The sequence below is a fragment of the Typopeltis vanoorti genome, chromosome 8, assembly GCF_054136105.1.
Source record: "Typopeltis vanoorti isolate ZY-2024b chromosome 8, IOZ_Tvanoo_1.0, whole genome shotgun sequence".
In the NCBI taxonomy this organism is placed as follows: domain Eukaryota; kingdom Metazoa; phylum Arthropoda; class Arachnida; order Uropygi; family Thelyphonidae; genus Typopeltis; species Typopeltis vanoorti.
The window spans coordinates 83,237,862-83,259,258 of NC_143556.1; the positions used below are offsets into that span (position 1 = coordinate 83,237,862).

The following is a 21,397-nucleotide window of genomic DNA, read 5'->3' on the forward strand; positions in this document are numbered from 1 at the left end:
AATTCCCTTTGTTATTTTTCAATGAATTACAAAATAGTCATCAGTATCGTTTTATTTTTTTGTATTCGTTTTTATCTGACAAATTATCAACAGTGAATAAAATCACAGAAAATTCGTTATAGGAAAAGAAAATTCAAACAGTTTTAACATTTTATTCACAAGAATGTTGCCAAAGATTTTTGTATAATTTCAGTGAACACGAAAACTGAACTCAAATTGTATTATTCTTACAATTGTACTTTACAGAGTAACATATATATGTTTTTTCAAATTAACACAAAATGTCTACAAGATACACCTGTTTTAGCAACGCATGTTGATAATACAGTTGCACAATCTGATGAAGTATACTTCATTCGGTGCAGAATGGTTATTTCCGTACAGCATTCTTAAAGAGAGAATGTGATAGCATAAAGGACAACACATAAACCCTTGACGAATACTTAAAGTGTGTATATACAAACTCATTTATCAACACAGTTTCCAAAGAACGATACAATAGTCCTGTTAAAACTGAGCTTCAACGTAGCACCCTGAATCCAAGCATGGCATTCTCATAGTTTTATTACTGGTTCATATTTTGTTTCGAAATTATGTAATTTTTATAAATATTACTTAATCGGAAATGACAAATTCACACTTTCAATAACTATAAAACTATTTCATAATAAACTATGGCACTGCTATTAAAATTCTAATTTAAAATGTAGTAACATATATTAATCATTACGCATACCTTATTAAAAAGTGTAAATGACACGAATGAGCAGTGTAAAGTATAATTATTCATTAAAAAGTTATGCGCTTATGACTTAAAAAAAAGATATCATAATGTGAATAATAGTTTCCTTCCAGCATCTATATTCTTAACGTTTCCTACGATTTGAAAAAAAAAAAAAAAAAAAAAAAAAAAACTTCGAAAGAAGAAAAAAAATTACTTTCTAATTTCCACTGTATCAAATGAATGGAAATTATTTTTACATCAAACAACATACATTTTCTTATAATACCAAAAGCTCTGGATTATACGAGCTGGTATTATAATGATGTGTTAACGACTTGTGCTGGCTTATGTGAGAATGGCGAATTTGAAAAGGTGAGTAATTGAGCATGGAATTCGTGAGATCCGATAAAATATGCCGTTGTAAGCATTGCTCAGATATACATTTTCTTGCATCAACAAAACTGTCTCGAGTCTGTGATATACCAACTTGTGCTTACAAAATTCTCTCCACCTATATACAAAACCGAAGCCCCCCCTAATTAATGAAACCTAATCTACTTACTACAACATTGCTGTAAAGCATTGAGCAAAAAGTGGATCTGACTAGTCATTCGGGACAGGCTATGCCCACAATTTTCTCGTCATTCTGTATATTGCTGTTATTCTCAGAGGTGAACACGTCCTTGGAGTTAATTACAGGAAAAAAAAAACATATAATGAAATAATGATATCTAAAATATTATGCTATACAAATAAACTAAATAAATAACATAAACCAAATAGGAAAAATAATTACAGATGTTCAAAGTGCTTTATTCAATTAACAGCAACATTTAGGACAGCATTTGAAACCATAATTGAAAATATGCGCAAAAAAAAAAGGTTAACGTTCAGCATTACTGCGAATAAAAAAAAAGTTAACGACCATCTCTATCAAAATAGAAACACTATATTCTATATTTTCCCTTTGTATCAGACGGATTGGTTAAATTTAACTAACTACATTCTTTAAAAACTTCAGCAACGGGATGTATTTTAGCCTCAATTACAGTTCAAAAATTTAACAGCGTATCAACTAGTGCTAACTTCACTAACTTCCTCATTTCAAATATAATAATTAACGGCTTCTACATGATTTGATATAAACACTGAAGCAACTGTTACATGCAGTCTAATACAGCATACATCAGGTCTATATAATGAGAGACCACATGTAAACTTTTATAAAGAAAACATTTCGTCGATTTTTTCCATAAGAGATATTATCCCTCTGCTTGTGAAATATAGAGATTATACATATATATTATGGAAGAAATCTAAATTCCCTTAAATAAACAAACAAATCAGTTATTGATGAATATTTTACGCTGTAAAGGAATTAAGTGAAGACAGGAAGCAAAGTTTGCGACAATATAATTCCGAGTAAACATATACTCTTTCGATCATTCATGCTTCTTTTCTTAAAGCATCTCAGACCTTCATTTTAAAAATTTAAAAATCACAGAAATCGACTTCTTTCTTTCTGCAAGTCTCTAGATATGACAGAACACTAAATCAAAACGAAAAGAACAGACGAGGTTTACCGCAATCTAAGGTCTGATATTCTGCAGCTTTTATTTTTCATGAATCTAGACATGCACATTTGTAGCTATGATGGATATTGCTTTGTTATATCAATATATTTCCATTGTGTTAAATGGTGTTCTTCAGTAATAATCAATTTTAATGTGTGAAAACCAACTGAGATGAACTGTGTATAATGGTGTGTATGTTTTAAATAGCTTACGCCATGAGAACATAAATATATCAACAGACTATGTACAAGCCGGTCCACACCATGGCCGATTGGTCTCTTCTCTCTCATATAATAAGATCATTCTTAAATAAAATAGGTGAAATAAAATTTCAATAGCTCCTTATAAAATCAATATTTTCTAAAATCTAAATTGGCATTGTAATAGGGAAAATAATTAGCGTTTATGAAATAAAATCCGCTGTTGTATCGGCATTGTAAGAAGCAGGTAAAATATATGGAGAGAGGAAGAAAGAAAAGAGGAAGCGGAGAGAGAGAGAGAGAGAGAGAGAGAGAGAGAGAGAGAGAGAGAGAGGAATTCAACTGAGTGGAATAAAAGAAGAAGAAAAAGTGAGAGAGAGAGAGCGGGAGACCTTAGCCAGTTATGGTGTCCCGGGTTAGATATTACCCGCCATGGGCTCCGAACTTCGTTTGCTAAGGAGTAAATATTAGCAGGAGAGAAGATATCTAAAAATCTCTAGGTGTGAAACACATAGCTGTTAAAACTATCCTTGGCGTACCGTAAAGTTACATCACTGCACGTGATGCTTTTGTCTACGCAATGATGAACACACCTCGACTCTAAATGATACTTCACTATTGCATGGCAAGGGTGAGGATAAACTATTTGATTTCATGTTTTTTTTTCTTCTCTAATCTTGGCTATGCGAGGTAATGAGGTTGTGCATGTCACAATAATATGAAAATGGTGGAATCCCCCTGTTCCAAATGGGGGAAATATGGCTGTGGGTAGTCTAGGAAGTCAGCAAAAAAAGTACAAGTGTGTTGCTAGCCCGTGCGAGTAGCATAAGCTACAGTCTGATTCATGAGTTTGTTCAATGAACATTCAAGCTCCTATGGACACAAAATCTTCGCTGAGGACGTCGCTGATGTGTAAATAGATGATCCAATACATCAGGTTAAAACAGACGAAGCAGACGGGAAACACCACTCGAGAATATTTGTCAATGTCGCTCGGGCTGACACCGAACAGATTATTAGGATTTTTGCCAAAGGCGGCTTCAATGTCTGCGGCTCCGTTGACGGTGTTTTCAAGTGATGAGGTTTTACTGAAACCTCGTGAATCTACCATCTTCAGTCGAACCTCCTGCAAAATAACAGAATAACTTATAAGTATGTTTTTCAGAATCCTCCGTTACTAATTTTCAGCACCTGTAAAATGAAATTAAGTTTCGTAAAGTAAACTATCAGAGTGGTGAAAGGTTTCTCCTCATCTTTTGAAGTGCAGTGCTGTGAGTTGGTTCAGCATGATAGATTATTGATTAAATGGTGTGCGGTGCTCTTAGTGAAATTATCCTGTACTATATTCTCCACTGGATACATACAGCATCTTTACACGATAAGACACCAAATAAGTCATTGAAATATTAATTTCATGTTCATCATTCATATTTTTCCCCCGAATTGACAAATATTCTTGCATCCTTGTTCGACAATATTGGTTCAATGACGTACCAATTTGTTTCTTTGGAAAACTGGGGCAGTGTGAACTGCATTCATTTAAGGAAACGATCTTTATTTCTTTTTAGACAAAAGTGAGTCTAATATTCTGAGTTGAAAGTTGATTTACGAACATTATAATCACACGCATTTTAATATCAGAATAAATATTCTTTAATCATATATTTTTCTTGAAGGAATTTTGTCATCTAAAGATAATCTCTGACAAATATAATTCCATTATTGCAAATCATTTTCGAAAATCCATTTTAGAACAAAAATTTCTTTACCGCGTGTTAATGTTCTTTCCAAAATGAGTGCAAAATTGTGTTTGTTATTCCGCAAAACTTTCTGGCAATCTGCATATTTATTTATAATATAATACACCACCTATGACAAGTGACAGGACTCTTTTGAATATATTCATTGGCAGACTAATTTTTTAAGAACTTAAAGAATTTTATAATTTAAGAGTTCACATTAAAATCGAATGTCTGCATTTTTAAACGTAAGTAATTTATTATAGATACATCTAGTGACTTCTGAAGAATTAATTGTGAAATATTATATTATTTGACCATACTTCGTTTACAGCAGAAGTTCAAATTAAATTATTATTTTTAATTATAGTTTTTCAAGAATATATGACTATTCTCAAAATTCCACATTTTATTTGTTATTCTCACGCTGCGTATTCGTCCATGTTTATATATGGGCGTATAAATAGCAGAGGCCAACAACTATTTCCTTGTGGGCCCGGTGTCATTAATTATTAAACATTCTCTTATTTTGTATTCCATTTACTCTTTAGTTTCAAAACTTTAATGTTGAGCATTGATTTACAAACCTTTCTTTTCAAGAAGCTTCTAGTTTTCCAAATAATAATTTTCCAGATGTTTCTCTGGATATATCAGTTCATACATTATAAATTATCATAATTTTAATACTACTTTCGATTCCGTTATATTGATGGTAAGCAGCAGAAGGGAGGATCAAGACGTCACTTAAAATTCCGACGATTCGTCCGAAGTGACACATACATACATATTCGTTTTTAACATTTCCTATTTTATCAATCTCACTAATGCCATTCAGTTTTAGTCAATAACAATTATTTTTCTTAATAACAGTTATCAAATTGTTCTATTATAATAGACCAATTTAATAACAGTTATCAAATTGTTCTATTATAATAGACCAATAAAGCTATTACAATTCAAAATTATACTATGCTAACAAAAATATTTGGACAAGTTGAGGCTAACAAATCTGTTTGATTACATTTCTAGTACCGAAGAGATCCATATTTGGCCCAGTTGACAGCATGACCCTTCGGGGAATGCTTTCAACCAATTTCTGATATGTTGCATCAGTAATATTCTTCTATTCCACGTGCAAAACTACCCACATTGCTTTCGGTGATGACGGTCACGGTGGTCAGGAGCGAATTTGGCTTTCTAATTCATCTCAAAGATGTTCGATAGGATTTAGGTCTGGACTCGCTAAGCTGGCCAATCGAACACTTCAGCATTGTTTTGTGGAACCATTCTCGGATATGTAACATGGCATGGAGCGTCGTCATGCTGAAACATGAAAGGATTACTGCCAAAGTACTTCCACAGCGTCGGAACCATGAAGTTGTCCAGGCGTGATGATTTTGGGCCAATGGACCAAGTCCCATCCAACTGAAACATCCCCATACCAATACCGAGCCGACACCAAAACTGACAGTTGGAAGGATACAGTCTTTGATAGAACAGGTCCCCTGGTAATCTTCAAATCAAAATACGACTCTCAGTTGCTTGTTCGCAGCAGCTCTGCCGTGATACCCTAAGGCATGCAACTCTCTGCGGACCTTTACAGTGGTGAAAGATGTCCATGCAGCATTTTCCAAGGTTGACTGTAGGGCCCGCCGCTGTTGACGTGCGGGATGCTCGACCATTCCGAAACAGAGCTGGTCGATCTCGGTAAGTGAGTGTTGGTGGCTAGCCTCCCAGGGAGTTTTCCTGCTGTGGTAATACCATCATGTTTCCAAGTACAAATGACATAAGAAACGGCGGATTTCAGTATAATGAGACATGAGTAGCAATGTTACGGACAGAAAGATGACTGATGTAACACCCAAATAATATCCCGTGATGGGGTGATACTTGGGTGTCATTCCGTGTCAGTTCAGCTGAACATGGTATCTTAACATCGAGTACAGTGCAAAACAGGCAACACATCCCACTTTTTATTACCAGACTTACGCAGTCACGTCCTGAATATTTGCATGGTGGTAGGATAAATTTGCATGCCAATGTAAGGTGTCCAAATATTTTTGCCAACATAGTGTGTATACATAGGCTTGTTTAAATATTTACGACAAGAATTCAAAATATATTTTCCTCGGATTCCTTAGTTCTCTCCTATATATTTTGTTTTGCATTATCGAAGGGGTAATGTTAGTTTAAATACAATACAATGAAATTGTGCAATCGCTTACTGTGAAATAATGTTTTCTTAGAGCTATAAAGCAGTTATGTTCTCTGTAATGATACAAATCATGTGCACTACTATATACTTTTAAAGCAACTTTATACAAAATCCAATAATAATGATTTTTATAACCTAATCTAATCTAATCTATTCTATTCTATTCTATTATTCTAGTACATTAAGTTATTATTACAGAATCTATTAAACTTATATTAATCTCATGTATTAATTTTAATATATATTAAAATATAAATATAAAAAATAAAAATATCCTATAACATTAATTTCTCTTATATTAATCTTATTTAATAATTATAGGAATCTAAATTAATTTATGAATAGAAGATTGCACCATTGTAGTTATTCAGGGAAATATGAGGATGTTTTTGAAGCAGTGTGTGTGTGTGTGTGTATATTCTAGATTTATTAGTAATATTCACTTAACAATTATGTGATCTACAAATTGTTCTAATTATGGTTATTTTTATTTTAGAAAGTGGTGATTTGGCTTTCAGAAAGTGATGATCTGCTTATTAATATTAGCAAAACTAAGCTATAATACAGGAGAAATACTGAAAATTCTAAGCTGTTGTACTCAATATAGATAAACAGCTCCGTATCGCAATTTGAATGATACTGTGCCCTTCGACTTGAAAATAACTGAATTTGAACTGAAATTTGGGTTTTTCATACGCATATATCCAAATCGGCCAGAGAAAACATACGCAATTTACAAACAAAAAAGAATATTTGCGGTGGTTGGCGGTTCGTCGCAATATGTATTAATCTCTGTAGTGTTGTTGAATGCATTTGAAGGTAGAGCATTGAGGCGTAATAACGTGGATGTAGTATGGAAGTGTGCTCTTCCACTGTTCCTGGACTCCTTGAGTGTACCATGTGATTACAGTTATAATAATAATAATAGATATAAAGCAGATGAAATAAAAGATTAATCTTAAAGTGTTCATAACACTTAGACAAGTTTGGACAGAGAGTGGAGCGGAGATAGTGTGAGAGGAAAGGACCATTGGCAACACTGATTTTAGTCGTAAACTAGAATTGAAGTAATGCAAAACGTTACAAATTGACAAAGATTTTGATCATATACTTTGAGGAATTGCTTGATAGAATGGAAATATTATTCTGGAATTTATGGTTATTTGGTCACGGAGAGGTTTATAAAACGAAAAGGGAAAATTGTTTATAGTGTCGTCATGAAGAAAAATCAATTTCAGAACATTTTGACATATAGGAAGAAAATTATATACAAAATAACCGAACCTTAAAGAAATATCCATAATTGTGTGGAAGTATAAAAATAAAATGCATTATACCTCTATATCTGTCAAACTACAAAACTAGTTAATGAGTTGCATAATATAGTGGAATCACTTCAGTATGCCTACTTCCTTAGAGGATACTTGTATTTTGCTCAATGACTGGCTCTGAAAAGGGGTACTGCCGTGTATTTCAGAAATCATTCCATAGCGGATAAGCAAAAATATCCTCTACGATTTCAGAACTATAGATAACATAATGGTAGTTGCCGTTGATTAAATGCAGTGGTTGAGGTATAAATTCCCCTCAGGTTTTTAAAAATAAATTGAGGTAATAGTTCGCTTGTAATAATTTGTCATTTGTCTATAAATTTTAGGTATATGTTCTATATTATTTGACTTCCAGATATCAAGATATAACCAGTAAAATTCCAGAACAACACCTTCATTTAAGAAATATCTGAATTAGAATCCTGACGCCAAGACACTAGTCATCTTCAAGACTTTTCGTATGTCAGATTAATTTTGATTAGGACTTATACAATAGGAGTAATTTGAGAGTATGATGTGTTACGGACTAAATGAAATAGATTTTGAAGCCCAGATTTTTAAAATGAATTTTAATTAAAAAAAACCGTTAAAAATACTTGAAAACAATAAAAGATAAATACTTGACATTGCCAGATCAAATGATATCTGAGGAGAGGAGAATTGCATCTAACCAAAGGGATTGAAGAAATTTCCTCTGTGATATTTTTTTCACAGTGATTTGAAGGTACTCAAGACCGATTGAGTTGTTGCCAGAAATACGGATACATAAAAAAATAGAGAGAGAAATAGAAAAGGTGAGCATTGTGAAAACTGGGAAATTGGATTTAATACACTTTTCATTTATTTATTTTTTTTTTATTTAGACCAATTTGAAACTGAAATATCTCACAAAATGGATCTCATATATTTACCGTGTATGGAAAACATTTCGAGAAGAGACGAGAAATTTATAAAATTCTCTCTCTTTCTCTCTTTCAGATGTAACCATTAAAACGAAAACCATTCCAAAGAAAAGTGATGGAGCATGACGAAAAAAAAAGTAGATTGAATCATTTGAAATTTTATTGATAACTCCGGCCTGCTTGGCCAAGTGAATAGATTTTCCCTTTCCAACAAATTGGTCATTGGTTTGAATGCCATAATGAATATGGATGTTTATGGATATATTTAGGGGATAAGTAAATGGAATTACATCCATATTCATTTACTCATTATCTAAATGCATCTATAAATACATCCACATTCATTGACTTATTTCCTTAATATATTCATTAATACAACCATCAGTGCAAGTCCACTACTATGAAGTGTCTCTAACCTGTACTCCAACAATAATGCATAATGTATGAGAGTTTATGACATTTTTAGTAGGAGACATATGGGTAGCTATATCACAAAATGGCTATTATCCCCTTCCAAATTATCTATGTTATAAAGATACAGAAATTGTTAAATTTAGAAAGAAGGAAACTGAGAAATTGAGAGAGAGAGAGAGAGAGAGATTGAGAGAAAAATTGAGAGAGAGAGAGAGAAAAAGATTGAGAGAGAAATTAAGAGAGAGAGAGAGAGAAAAAGATTGAGAGAGAGAGAAAAAGATTGAGAGAGAAATTAAGAGAGAGAGAGAGAGACTGAGAAATTGATAGAGAGAGAGAGAGACTGAGAAATTGATAGAGAGAGAGAGAGACTGAGAAATTGATAGAGAGAGAGAGAGAAAAAGATTGAGAGAGAAATTAAGAGAGAGAGAGAAAGATTGAGAGAGAAATTAAGAGAGAGAAAGAGAGAAAAAGATTGATAGAGAAATTAAGAGAGAGAGAGAGAAAAAAAGATTGAGAGAGAAATTAAGAGAGAGAGAGAGAGAGAGAGATTGAGAAATTGATAGAGAGAGAGAGAGAGAGATTGAAAAAAATTAAGAAAGAGATAGAGACTCAGAAATTGATATATAGAGTGTGAGCTTGAGAAATTGAGAGAGAGAGAGATTGTAAGAGAATTGAGAGAGAGAGAGATTGTAAGAGAATTGAGAGAGAGAGAGAGATTAAGATTGAGAGAGAAATTAAGAGAGAGAGAGAGAGAAAAAGATTGAGAGAGAAATTAAGAGAGAGAGAGAGAGACTGAGAAATTGATAGAGAGAGAGAGAGACTGAGAAATTGATAGAGAGAGAGAGAGAAAAAGATTGAGAGAGAAATTAAGAGAGAGAGAGAAAGATTGAGAGAGAAATTAAGAGAGAGAAAGAGAGAAAAAGATTGATAGAGAAATTAAGAGAGAGAGAGAGAAAAAAAGATTGAGAGAGAAATTAAGAGAGAGAGAGAGAGAGAGAGATTGAGAAATTGATAGAGAGAGAGAGAGAGAGATTGAAAAAAATTAAGAAAGAGATAGAGACTCAGAAATTGATATATAGAGTGTGAGCTTGAGAAATTGAGAGAGAGAGAGATTGTAAGAGAATTGAGAGAGAGAGAGATTGTAAGAGAATTGAGAGAGAGAGAGAGAGAAATTGAAAGAGAGACAGAGAAATTCATAGAGAGAGAAAGAGAGAGGGAGATTGAGAAAATGAGAGAGAGAGAGAGAGAAATTGATAAATATATAGAGAGATTGAGACATTGATAGAGAGAGAGAAAAAAATGATATATATATAGAGAGAGAGATTGAGAAATTGATAGAGAGAGAGAGAGATTGAAAGAGACAGAGAGGTCGAGAGAGAAATTGAAAGAGAGACAGAAATTCATAGAGAGAGAGAGAGAGAGAGGGAGATTGAGAAAATGAGAGAGAGAGAGAGAGAGAAATTGATAAATATATAGAGAGATTGAGACATTGATAGAGAGAGAGAAAAAAAATGATATATATATATAGAGAGAGAGAGAGAGATTGAGAAATTGATAGAGAGAGAGAGAGAGAGATTGAAAGAGACAGAGAGGTCGAGAGAGAGAAATTGAAAGAGAGACAGAAATTCATAGAGAGAGAGAGAGAGAGAGAGAGAGAGAGAGAGAGTCCCGGTGGTCCTTTCAACCGGAGACAATCACATACTATATTCCACATCCTCTGGACTTTAGACTCTCCTACTATGCCTTGATAGCGACTTGATGTTGCTCTTGTTTCTATACGTTTTTGAAACTAGGGATAGCTATGGAAGCTAATTAAGATATTTCAGCTAAATAATACTCTTGGAAGTCCACATAACCGAAGAACTAGTGAATTCAAGAAAAATATTACAGACGTCTGTGAAGCAATTCTTTAATGCTCGAAAACTTTGTAATGTAATGTCTAAGTATAAAAGACAAGCATTTGCGATTCTGTAACGGTGGAATGGAGATTAGTTAAATAACTATTTTTGAATTAAATAATAATAATAATAATAATAACAATAATAATAAACTTAAAATGATACTTGGGTATATATCACTCCAAATGTGGGATTAATGTTCCCACACATCTACACACGAAATTGCAGCTATTTTGTGATCAAATCGCCAAACGTTTTGAAAAGAGAGTTAACTAAGACGTTGTATTAACCATAAAAGAGCGGAAATAAATATTATAATTTAAGAAACTATACCTTACGTTGTGCAATGGCTTGAATATTATCTGAGTTTGAGAGTTAAGGTAATATTGTCTCAGGTAATCAAAAGTAGGCTGATATTGTATCAGGTAATGGGAACCACCATCATCATCCAATTCCTGCCAAGTACCCTCAAGGGGTGTACAGGATATGATAGCACTGCATGAAAAATTTACATCATTACTAACTACAAATTACAAACTACAAAAACGTGGGGCAGGGTTGGTGTGAAGTAAAAGAGAAACGATGCAAGGTGATCCGATATTCGCAAGCATATTTACCATGTTTTTGTAAAGAAAAAAAGAACGTTATATATGCAGATAGAAGAGAAACTTCGTTCAACGTGCTAGAATCAATAACCTAAGATTTATACTTGATATAGTAATATTTTAAACAAGATGAATAACAAACTAGAAAGAATAGTTCCGAAAAGCAAAGTAGAAAAGATAAGAGTTGGTTATGACAACCGAAAAATCTAAAAGGATGGTATTCATGGATAAGAGGATGAAATAAAAAGAATGTCAGTGAGCATGAGCTGTAGGAGGTTAGGAACTTTCTGTAACTAGGAAACAATATGACTTAACCATTTAGACTGAAAGAATGAAATAAGAACTGTAATTATAAAAGCCAAAGTAGCTTACATGCAAGTGATAGGATATGGAAAAGTAAAACCATAAGACTTGTAACAGAACATATGGAATAGACAAAGAGACTCTAATGCGAATTAGAGTCTTTCTTTTATTCGAAAGTTTGCGCCATAGAGAAATTCTATGAATTGTATGGACAAAATAAAAGGTAAAGAATGGACTCTTACAGCTAAACCGTAAGAGTAAATATGAAAGAGAACCTAATACAAACATGAGAATACTCAAAGCAATAGACAGAAATTAATGCAAAACATGGAGAATTTCATCAGACACCAGCGTGCAATGGACCTATGGAGATTGTTGATTATGATGAATGAGAATTAAATAGAAAATTTTCCACGTGAAAAACAATAATGCAGAAGTGTGTTTTAAGTTCTGCTTCAAACTGGGAAGAACATTCATTCAGATCAAGTGCTTTATTTCTAACCCAACTCTAAAATCCATAACTTAAAACAGGCTTGAACACTGTCTTGTGTACTGCTAGTTTGGTGTTTTGGCTATTTTCGCTCTTATTCCATATAAATGTATTCAGCTGACTACCCGACATACCAGCTTTGCTTATTCTGTTGTCTATTTCCAGAGTTATCTTGCCAACTTCACTAAATCTGTGCCTAAACAGCTGAAATATTTTACTTGTTCTTCATGCAGAACGTAGCTGAAGTTTTCTATGCTCCTGCTTTTTTCCATAGTTTGTAATTAGGCAAGAGCCTATTCTCTCCTTGCTTTAAAGATTTCGAAAACTGATGTGGAGCAACTGAATTGGAGCGATTGTTCTAGTTTTTATTTGTTCCGAAAAAAAAAAGAAAAACAGGTACCGATCAACGGCATAATTAACAGACATGTTAGAATGGAAAATAAAGTACTAAAAGACATCTACACTTCGTGAGTGGTGTGGATATAGAATGGAATTATGATATGTGAATAACATATGACATCATCATTATTATATGATCGTTTGATATCATTCACATATCACTACTATAACGAATTGATATTTCGCCATTATGATAGTATTCATGTTAACAAGGTAGCATATGAATAATATAGAAACGAAGTTGAACAGAACGAAATGTAATAATATATCTGCATGAATAATATAATAGAATTGAATAATAAACAATAAACATAATAACATAAATGGATTTGAATATTAAAATGGTACGAAAAACATAACAATTTTGCAGTATTAATTATTTCGAAAGCCAACCAGTCCAAACGAACTACATTAATTTAATAAGATTATTTTACACTAAGTGAAAGATTCGGTTTTCATTAATTTTATACAACTGTTTATAATTTTCTTAGAAATCCTGCGTAAGACTTATTTGTAAATGCCTGCTCTGGACGCGCTTGTGTTTACCTCTCTGTTGTCTTTTCTACAAGAAACAAAGAATCTGTACAGGTTTTCTGGCTGTAAAAGTGATCCCCCCCCTCCAAAAAAAGGTACCAAAATTACCTCAAAATGAATTGTCATTTTTTTTTCAATAATTCAAGACTTTTTCAACCGCTACTGAGTTTTTTCTTTATTTCTTCTTTTGTGTTGCGCTTCATATATTATAATTATAATTATTATTTATGAATTGTAAATCGCCAATAAATACTCATTAATAGTAATTTATCCATAAATTGTCATTAATAGTAATTAATAATATTACTTAAGCAATAAATTCGCATTAATACTAATTATTATTACTGACATTAATACAGTTAATTAATCTTAGTAGTAATTAAGAGTATTCATTAATAATAATTGTGCATAGTTATTATTAATATGCAATACAACTCCTAATTTAAAGCACTTAACCTTTCGAAAAAGTTTCAATTTCAGTTCTGTGAGATGTTCATTTTAAATCAACATTTAAATGTTATATGAATGTTGGTATGTTTAAAAAGTATTGTTCATGCTGTAATAAAGATGATTGTTTTGATTAGTATCAACAATTTTCATATTGTTTTATATTTTACTTTTAATATTTATAAAAATCTTTCTGTTAAAGCTAGTATCATATTGCACAGCAGAATTTTGATTGTGACAAGTGGAAAGTTTTGAGGGTTGTCGTTTATGTGGTTTACGAGGAACGTTGTTGTACATATTCAAAGACTAGTCATGCGAATACACAGTTTATTTCTTTCTTTTCTCTTATGAACATTCTGCTGAACCTGCGTTCTTGGTATATTTGATTTCCAAGGAGTAAAATCATTGTTATATAAATGTTGTCTGATGGATAAAACACTTTATATATATTGCATAAATTTATTACGTTCTCTTAGATTAAAAAAAGTTACAGTTGACTAGGTATATAATGAAAATATCATGTACAGCATTATTTGTTATGCTATATGCAGTATTATCCTTTATTTTGCAAATATTCATTCATCTCCGACTAGGTAGTATGAAACTCATGCACATTTTGAAATAGAAACAAAAACTGCTTTATCTATAAATGAAGGAATTGCACTTTCCGAAGAAATAAATAAATATTTCCAGAAATAAATGACGAAGCCTAATCCATCGTGGCGACAATCAAAATCGCTGTTTTGTAGGGAACAAAGCAGGTATGGATTATTATTATTATTATTATTATTATTATTATTATTATTATTATTATTATTATTATTATTATTTTATTGTGTGTGTGTGTGTGTGTGTGTGTGTGTGTGTGTGTGTGTGTGTGTGTGTGTGTGTGTGTGTGTGTGTGTGTGTGTGTGTGTGTGTGTGTGTGTTATGGGTGGCTCAATAATGAAAGTCATGAAAGTCAATGAAAGGAATGCAACTACGATTCCGTATCAAGTTGAATAAGACCACCAGCCATTATTCCCCATGGCAGTAACGGATTGCAAAGTGTAACTTTCCATAAAGTTCTGCGTACAAAGTTACAGTTCTATCCATATTGGGATACTAGCTAGTGGTTCAGCCGATAATATCTTATGATGAAATCGACAGGAAAACTGATGCTAGATAGTTCTGAACCCTAAGCCCAGAATAAACACAATGTATGATATTCTCCAAGAAAGAAACATTTCACACACGTGGGAGTTCATCGAAACTGTCGTGTCCAGAGAATAATCTGAAATGTGGGCGAATAGAAAGATGAAGTCGAAAGAAACTGTCCAAAGATAATGTTTGGTTGCCGGCCATTCTTATTTCAAAAAAAAAAAAAAACTGTGACAGTTTATGCTTACTTTACTCGCTTTAAATGTTTCTTCTCACCACACTGCTGCCCACTGCCAAATTATGTAGGAAAATGAAAGCATATTGACAATCCTACATGAGCTCTCATCACAGGTCTATTGATGTCGCTCTTTCCTTGATACCTAGCTACCAGAGTTGTGAATGGCTAGAGATAAACCCATTTTAGACATTGTGATCGCTACTCCCCATACTTACCTCTCTTGATTATTATTATTATTATTATTATTATGATTGAAGAAGCAAGAAAAGAAAAAAAACAGAAAAAAAGTATAAATTTTTATAGATCAAAGACGGCAAAATATTCTTGAGAAAGTCACAGACTTCAACGTCCATACAAATAAAATGCTCGGAAGATATATATAGGTTGCCAGAGTGAAACAAAAGACTATAACTTAGTTAAATAAGAAGATCTCAACACACCAAAAATGAATGTGAACCATCAGATAGATGTAATTACACCAAAATACATCCGTAATTGTACTTTCGAATCGCTTGATGCGTGGAAACAATACAGAGTACAAGCGAGAGGTCTCTCAAGTTTGCATATTAACATCAGAAGCTTCCGAAAACATTGGTTATTGTTACAGGCTTATCTGAGGAATTACACTGATATTATTGGTATACTGATTCTAACAGAAGTATCCATAGCTAATGACGAAGCGACTGCTTTCCAATTTTCAGGCTTCCAACAACATAGATCATGCCGCCAAACAAAAAAAAAAGGGGGGGGGGGAATATTAATATTTATCAAACAAAAATTAATAGCAAAAGAAACTGCCTATCAGTTTGAGCATACTGAAACCCTTTACCTCGAAATCACTAATACCACCAATAGCATCCCATAATACCTGTAAATGCTATTTACAGGCTACCTAAACTGAAAATGATAAAATTCTTGCGAACTCAATTGCTGGCTTTCACGACAAGAAATATGCTCAACCGAATACCTAATGATAATTGGCGACATAAACATAAATATTGCAAACGAAAACCAGAACAACACTGTACAATACACACGCTATCCATGTATAATCTAATACCAACAACAATATCATGTACTAGAGAAGAAATATTCGGAAATACTATCACTGCCTCCTGTCTAGATCATATAAACGTCCGAGCACCACCAAACGGTTACACTGCATCAGTCATAAAGTGCAAAATAGCAGACCATTACTTCACCGCTCTAAACCTGCACACCAAGACAATATTCTTGCAATATCCCACAGAAGAAAAGCGACAGAAAACAATAATAGACGAAGAAATAGTCATCCATGAAATAAGAAAAACAGACTGGGAACACCTGGCATCAAATATCTTATACAACAACATTAAACTCACACTGGAGGAAATATATAAGAAAGCTACAAAGAAAGTCAGAATTCGTTCAAAAACAACACAAAATCCTTGGCTAACACAAAACTTAATCCTAGAAATACACAGAAAGGACGCTTTATGGAAAGAAATAAAGCGATATCCAAATAACACAGCTTTAAAAACTGAATATAAGATAGCAAGGAATCGCCTTACAACACAAATCAGAAATGCAAAAAGAAGCTACTACAGAGACAAACTAACCTCTGCACAAAAATAATATGAAACAAGCCTGGCATCTGATCAATGAGATGCTAGATTGTGTTCCCAACACCACCGCCTCCGAAACCATAAAACACAGCTTCATGCAAGACGCAAAACCTATCCAACAACTAGAAATGACTTTAACCAATACTTTGCAGACTCCATCCAAGAACTGCACAGAAATATTCCCCCAATCACAAAACGTGACCCTCCACTTGAACCAGAATCAAAACAGACAGTATGGTTCCCAACCATAAAAGAAGCAGAACTTCTGTCTGCAATACATCAAATCAAACCAAACAAATTCCCAAGAATTGATGGTATAAGACCTAAAGATATAAAGCAATATGCAACTAGTTTAAGTCCTATCCTAAAATTAATAAATAAAATATTTAAACCAGGATAGATACCAAGTATGCTAAAGACCGCCATAATCACACCTATATACAAAACCATGGAAAAAGAAATTTAATCAGCAATTACAGACCCATAGCAACATTACCTATTATCAATCAAATTATTGAGCCGATCATACTGAAGAAACTCACAGCATACACAGTGACCTTTCATATTATCCCCAAAACACAATATGGTTTTTAGAAAAATAAGGGAACAACATCTCTCTTGGAAGACTTTACAGACGTAATTAATACCGCCTTAGACAAAAACAAAATTGCCATGGTAGGCTATTGATCTAACTAAAGCATTCGATAAACTCACACATCAAACCTTGTTAGAAAAGCTGAGGTATGTTGGAATAGACAGGCCTCTTCACAGGTGGTTTACAAACTACCTTCGAAATAGAAAGCATATCACACGTATCGGGTCAAACCGAAGTAGAGTGCTACCAGTAACCTGTGGAGTACCACAAGGAGCTGTACTCTCCCCAACTCTATTTAACCTTTTCACGCATGATATTAATCAGCTACCACTCAAAGATAAGATATTCCAATACGCTGATGATACAGCAATAATATCCATCCATAATAACGCAAGCATAGCCCAAACAAATATGCAACATGATATAAATCTGATCATAGACTGGCTCACGAAATACTCCATACACCTAAACTCAGAAAAGACAAAATTAATGATATTCAGAAATCCACTGACTCGACCAGTTCATAACAAATATATAACCATCCACTTTCCAACACAAAAAACATACAGAACAGCAAAACCACTACAATCACTCAGGTTGAAACAATACGATATCTTGGAATTTACTTCGATGCAGAGATATGAACTGGAATAGCCATATAAACCATCTACAAAACAAACTCCGAACAATAAGTGGCAAACTCTACAGGTTAAAAGACATAGTTCCCTTACTCCTAAAAACACTAATTTACAAATCACTATCCCAAAATATACTAAGATGCGCTATAACAACGTATGCTTTCTGTGCACCCTACAAATTAAAAGATTAATGTCGCTACAGTACAAAATGTTAAAACTGATCTTTTGGGAACAAAGAGAAAATAACGACCTTATATACATTGCAATGTCAGAACACAAAATACTGACAGCAAAACATTTATGTCACTATGAAGCTTTGCTAAAACATTATTTCGATGCCAACTACAGGACAGTTAGAAATACATACCGTATAACAAGACCTCAGACAACTAATTATATCACATATAAATAAAAAAAATCACTACGGAAAGGCCATGCAAAACTTCTACATCCCAGACATGGTAAACAAATTACCTTTTGAATACAGAAACCTTACAAACTACAATAGCCTGAAAAGAGCTCTAAGGATATACTATGAACACGCACCCAAAATACCATACAAACGCAATGAAACACAATTTATTCGTTCAGGCTTCCAGTTCAGTGACTCATCAATACATTCCAAGTTTGTGTGTGTGTGTGTGTGTGTGTGTGTGTGTGTGTGTGTGTGTGTGTGTGTGTGTGTGTGTGTGTGTGTGTGTGTGTGTGTGTGTGTGTGCGTGCGTGCGTGCGCGCGCGCGCGCGCGCGCGAGTTTCTCAATCAGAGATTTTCGTAGCTTCCCAACACAGCAAAAAATCAATAAATAATAACGAACTGGTGTCATCCTCAGATAAGCTTACATATAAGCTTCGAGGATGAAAACAGAGAAAATAGTTCTCATCCAAGATGTATCATATGCAACCAAATGCATGTAATGTACGTATCACATGTAAACCAATGTATGTAATGTATGTATTATATGTAAACAAATGTATGTAATGTAAGTATCATATGTAAACAAATGTAAGTAATGTATCATATGTATTCAAATGTATGTAATATATGTAATGACTGTAACAAAAGTATGCAATATAGAGTGATTATATCCATTGATATTGTATATATAGAGTGTAAGATTGCAAAGAAACATCTGTAATAATCATCATTACGAATATTAAAATAAACGTTATAAACAGTTATTGTTATTATTATTATTTAAAAAAACTTTATGTACGAGAAAGTATTTGTTATGCATAATTGTGTTCATATAATGTATGTAATTTATATGAGAAATAATAAGATATTAAAATGTATATATATATATATATATATATATATATATATATATATATATATATATATTATTATCTGTGAGCTTATGTGATTCAGGCATACTCTTTAAAGTATGGAACATTAGAAAGAGCGATGAAAGAGAGCAACTGATCAATATTAGCTTCTGAATTTCTTGATGTGTTAGACGGTGAGTGGAAGGAAATTGAATATCATTGTAACTTAGTTGGTGCTACAAATGCTGCAGTTATTGAGTATGTATAATTTCTGGTATGGATGTTACGATTCCATATATCATATAAAAATCAAGTATCATATAAATATCATACAAAAACCATTATCTGTGTTCCTCGTTTTCCTTGAGTCTTTTCCCATGGTATTGCCACACCTTCTCAACGTTCAATTTCCCAGAATGCTAATATAATATTCATTGTTTATTTATCTCGGAGTGTTGAAAGAGATACTGGTCGAAAATAGGAGAGACATTTTCAAACCATAACCATCACTACTACAATTACCAAGTGAACGATATCTTATATTGAATAACAAAATTCTTCTGGCTACCACTACATCCAAGTATACCCATTTGATAAACGAATATTTCCACTCTTTCTACTGGAGTCCTATAAAGCGATTCACTGGCTCCTGAGCTCAACCTTTGAGTAATTATGAGCAGATTTTTATTCAGGAAAAACACAGAGATGTTTGCTTGTACATGGCATAGCCTGCATATGACATATACCCATTTTAATTTTTAAGAACCTTAATAAAAGAAATTAAATAATTAAAACAGGAAAACATTAGAACAACAGAATGCTGATTTTTCAACCTTTAAGGGAACTCATACTAAAATTTCCTTTTACCTTCTATGTGGAAATGAGAACAAACTAAGAATTTCTCATATCTAAATTAATGCTTAATGGAGTAGGGACTTTCGATCCATCCGTAATAATTAATACATTCAACTGCCATGTTTCGGTCTGCATACCAAAGACATTTTTAAGTTGCAGCAAGGATACCCAACTTATTTTTGCTGTAATATAGAACTACGTTCAAGGTAATTCAGAATATGATGCCAGCGTGTGTATTGTCTGTTAAATGCATGTGTTCTTCTGAAAGTCAGTTGCTTTGAGCGATGAAAAATCCAAGTTTCAGGGAAGAAACTCGAAGGTATGCTGCGCAATGGTGGAGCAGAATGTTATATGGGTCATTCATTATTCTTGTAAATTAATATTTTGAATCATCTTTGGTTTTTCAAAATAGGGGTTATAGGGGAGTTGCAATTTTTCCGAGGAAAAATTATAATAAAATACGGGAAAATATAAAACAGGAAGACGTTATAAACAAATAAGTAATAAGAAAGAAATAAGTCATCCGTAGAACGGATGACTTGTTTCTTTCCAGTTTCTTAGCGTTCCAAATAGAGAATACAATATTTTCTTCTGTCTATAATAAAAACCGTTTTATTAAGCTGTGAAGGTCCATGACTAGAATCTCAATATAGATGTGAAAAAGAGTAAAACTAGGATTATATTATGGCAGTTTTTCAGTATTTCATTGCTTCTAAATTTCTTTGTTGTCTATTGTAAGAGGGAAATAATGTCTACCGTCAAATGGACGCTCGGAAAGAGAAGCGGGGAAAATCAAATGAAGTAGGCTCTTAAGTAAAACTTATTTTGAATATTCAATCCGAATCATTTAGATGTGTATAAGTGAGTAAAATTGCATGAAATTAAGGTATTGATTAGAATTAGGGAAAAAAAAGAAATAAAGAAATACCGTAACTTTGGTGTTTCATTTCTTTATCTTTGTAGTAAGATGAATATGTGTAAGATGAAGATGAAAATTATCTAGCTTTAATATTTCATTTTAATGGTATTTTAATTAATACCTCATTTATTATTCCTATTAGATGAATAGGAACAATAACTAATGAATGAATGAATAAAATTATTTTGTGTCGTACAGGATATGAGACTGATGGACTACTTTCATTTATTATTATAATACATTACATAGTAATTTTTTTTCTACAAAAGTAACTTTATTACATTTATTAATTATTGTTTTCTATATCTGAAATTCGTCTATTTAAATGACACGGAAACGAAATTGTGATTATAATTAGTTCCTCAAC

At 32.9% G+C, this 21,397-nt stretch overlaps 1 protein-coding gene across 2 annotated transcripts in view; it reads right to left on the reverse strand.

Moving 5' to 3' along the window:
- Positions 1-2,825: 2,825 nt before the first annotated feature.
- Positions 2,826-21,397, reverse strand: part of LOC150104171 (gamma-aminobutyric acid receptor subunit beta-like) — a 527,915-nt gene continuing 509,343 nt past the window's right edge. For both annotated transcript variants that reach the window (XM_090396794.1, XM_090396795.1), the window contains exon 8: positions 2,826-3,624. In XM_090396794.1, the coding sequence (XP_090252920.1) occupies positions 3,364-3,624 (261 nt within the window). In that variant the 3' untranslated portion in view covers positions 2,826-3,363. The remainder of the gene's footprint in view (positions 3,625-21,397) is intronic.